The sequence below is a fragment of the Clupea harengus genome, chromosome 14 (genome assembly GCF_900700415.2).
Source record: "Clupea harengus chromosome 14, Ch_v2.0.2, whole genome shotgun sequence".
Classification (NCBI taxonomy): domain Eukaryota; kingdom Metazoa; phylum Chordata; class Actinopteri; order Clupeiformes; family Clupeidae; genus Clupea; species Clupea harengus.
The window spans coordinates 591,995-594,494 of NC_045165.1; the positions used below are offsets into that span (position 1 = coordinate 591,995).

A 2,500-nucleotide genomic window follows, 5' to 3' on the forward strand; every position below is an offset into this window, starting at 1 on the left:
CTTAACTTCTGGCACTTCAGGTTGCTGTCGGCTGTGAAGCTGAAAACATGATCAGATCTCTAAAGGAATGTTAAAAACCAAATAATAAACTTTAACGCTCAGATGGGAAAATGACACGTTATGCACTGCAGATGTTCCATGGTCTTCTTCAGAGCTAACCGGCGCACACACACACACACACACACACACACACACACACACACACACACACACACTCTTCTTCAGAGCCCAAGCCATCACTAACCGGCACCCACACACACACACACTCTTCTTCAGAGCCCAAGCCGTCAGTAACCCGCAGTCTTGCCCAGCCTGTGGCAGAGTGAAAAAACGGGAGGAGACGGCAGGAGGCGGAGAAACGGACTGTTTACGTCTAACGGGAACACGAGCTGATTGGCGGGCGGGCGAGGACCAGTCAGAAGCAGCGAGCAAGTAAACTCCGCACTCGGCAGGTTCGTCAGTCTTCATTTTCGTTCCCGGTCGGCGAGGACAGCGTTTGGATACTTCGGCTACACACTGCTGTGACAACTGCCGAAACTCGAAGCACAAACTGGACCAGACTGCAACCTGACAGTTTTCTGGATTTATCGTTACCGTTTCTAAAGGGATTACTACTAACCACTGTGAACGAGTTCTGACGAGGCTGGCCTTAAAGCGATGTGATGAGACCGCGGGGGAAGAGTCCACTTCAAGTCGGAATCATTCCGCCGGACGGAGAGCTTTTCATGTTGCTGCTCAAGTTCCTCCAGGGTGGGTAGATTTAACTTCACAAATCACAAGCTTGTGCTGCCGTCCATGACCACGTCATCTACTCAATTACAGTTTTTTTTTTTTTTAACCCATTCGTAATCTACCGTTAGAAACGAGAATCGTTCATTTCAGTTGATCCGATGCCGGACGCTACGGGATGCCGGCTGCTCAAACACGGTCGCGTTCTGAGGTGTTTAACGTTTCTTCTCTTACTTCCAGAAACGCTGAAAAAGTCGAAAAAGGCCGGGAAACAGGCTGCCAAGCTGCCGGTATGCTATGAGATTTTAACTCTGTCACTGAAGAAGAAGATGGCAGCAGAACTGTTCTCAGCGAAGAGTCACACCAACCTCCAGCACACCAGCGGGACCACCGCAGTCAGCCCCGCCGAGGGGAAGAGCTTCGGGTCGGCCACACAGCCGCTCAGCACCGCCGCGTCCCCCACCGCGTCCCCCACCGCACAGCAGAACATCCTGAACAACAACACGGAGGAGCCCAGCTCGAGCGGTACGGCTCACCCGACACTACGGGAGAGGTAACCTCACCGCCTCAGCGAACATGTGTTTCTGTTGTCAAGGAGCAGCATTTAAAAGTCGAGAATAACATCCGCTGGCTCTCTAACGCTCTCCCGTCTTCCCTTTCACAGAAATGCCTCAATGTTTAATAACGAAGTGATGGCAGACGTCCATTTTATCGTCGGTCCACCGGGAGACACGCGCAGGATTCCGGCACACAAGGTGAGGTGTACTCAGTTCCGTATCTTACGTCGCGAACACACATACACACCCCAGCGCAACCCATCTAACGCGCCCGTGTCTCCCGTCTCCACAGTACGTCCTGGCCGTCGGGAGTTCCGTCTTCTGCGCCATGTTCTACGGCGACCTGGCGGAGACCGAGCGCGAGATTCATATTCCAGATGTGGAGCCGGGCGCGTTCCTCATCCTCCTGAGGTAAGACCGCGCGCTCTAATCACAGAGCGAGCTAATAACCCACAACTACCGGGCTCACGGAGAAGTCTCCGGGGTCCCATCCTAAAGAGTTTTTTTTAAATGTAGACAGACCTCCCTCTTCAGCTCTGTGTCTTTCTGAAACTCACCGGGTAAAGTTTACAGCCCCAGTTCCTCCAGTGTACAGGTTTCATATCACACACACACACACACACACACACACACACACACACACACAGGTGTCATATCACAGACACACACACACACAGGTTTCATATCAAACACACACACACACATACACACGCACACGCAGGTGTCATATCAGACTGAAGTCCACACACACACACACACACACACACACACACACTGAAGTCCTCCTCAGATCAGGTCCTCAGCCCAGTCAGCTTGGGACTTGGGTTCTTTGCAGTTCACTGTGTGTGTCAGTGTGTGTGTGTGTGTGTATGAGTGTGTGTGTGTGAGAGAGTGAGTGAGTGAGTGTGTGTGTGTGTGTGTGTGTCAGTGTGTGTGTGTGTGTGTCCAGCGTTGACTCACTCCTCCTCCTCTTCCAGGTACTTGTACAGCGATGAGATGGAGCTGACGCCCGACACCGTGTTGGCCGTTCTCTACGCCTCCAAGAAGTACCTGGTGTGTGTGTTGGCGCGCGCGTGTGTGTCCTTCCTGGAGCGCAGCCTGGAGGCGGCCAACGCCTGCGTGCTGCTGTGCCAGGGCGTGCTCTTCGACGAGGCCCACCTATCGCAGCGCTGCTGGGAGATGATTGACGCGCAGGCCGAGCTCGCCCTCCAATC

The 2,500-nt window shown here is 53.3% G+C and overlaps 3 protein-coding genes across 8 annotated transcripts in view; 1 reads left to right on the plus strand and 2 right to left on the minus strand.

The window, feature by feature from the left end:
• Window positions 1–2,500, minus strand: part of brf1a (BRF1 RNA polymerase III transcription initiation factor subunit a) — a 39,593-nt gene that overhangs the window by 20,702 nt on the left and 16,391 nt on the right. The window lies entirely within an intron of this gene.
• Window positions 1–2,500, minus strand: part of zfyve21 (zinc finger, FYVE domain containing 21) — a 36,911-nt gene that overhangs the window by 3,666 nt on the left and 30,745 nt on the right. The gene's annotated exons all lie outside the window — the stretch shown is intronic.
• LOC105912059 (BTB/POZ domain-containing protein 6-B-like) overlaps window positions 451–2,500 on the plus strand; it is a 2,939-nt gene continuing 889 nt past the window's right edge. Inside the window, exons 1-5 of the mRNA XM_012840971.3 lie at window positions 451–750; window positions 970–1,282; window positions 1,394–1,484; window positions 1,579–1,697; window positions 2,264–2,500. The exon at window positions 2,264–2,500 is cut by the window's right edge and continues 889 nt beyond it. Of these exons, the coding sequence (XP_012696425.2) occupies window positions 663–750; window positions 970–1,282; window positions 1,394–1,484; window positions 1,579–1,697; window positions 2,264–2,500 (848 nt within the window). The 5' untranslated portion in view covers window positions 451–662. The remainder of the gene's footprint in view (window positions 751–969; window positions 1,283–1,393; window positions 1,485–1,578; window positions 1,698–2,263) is intronic.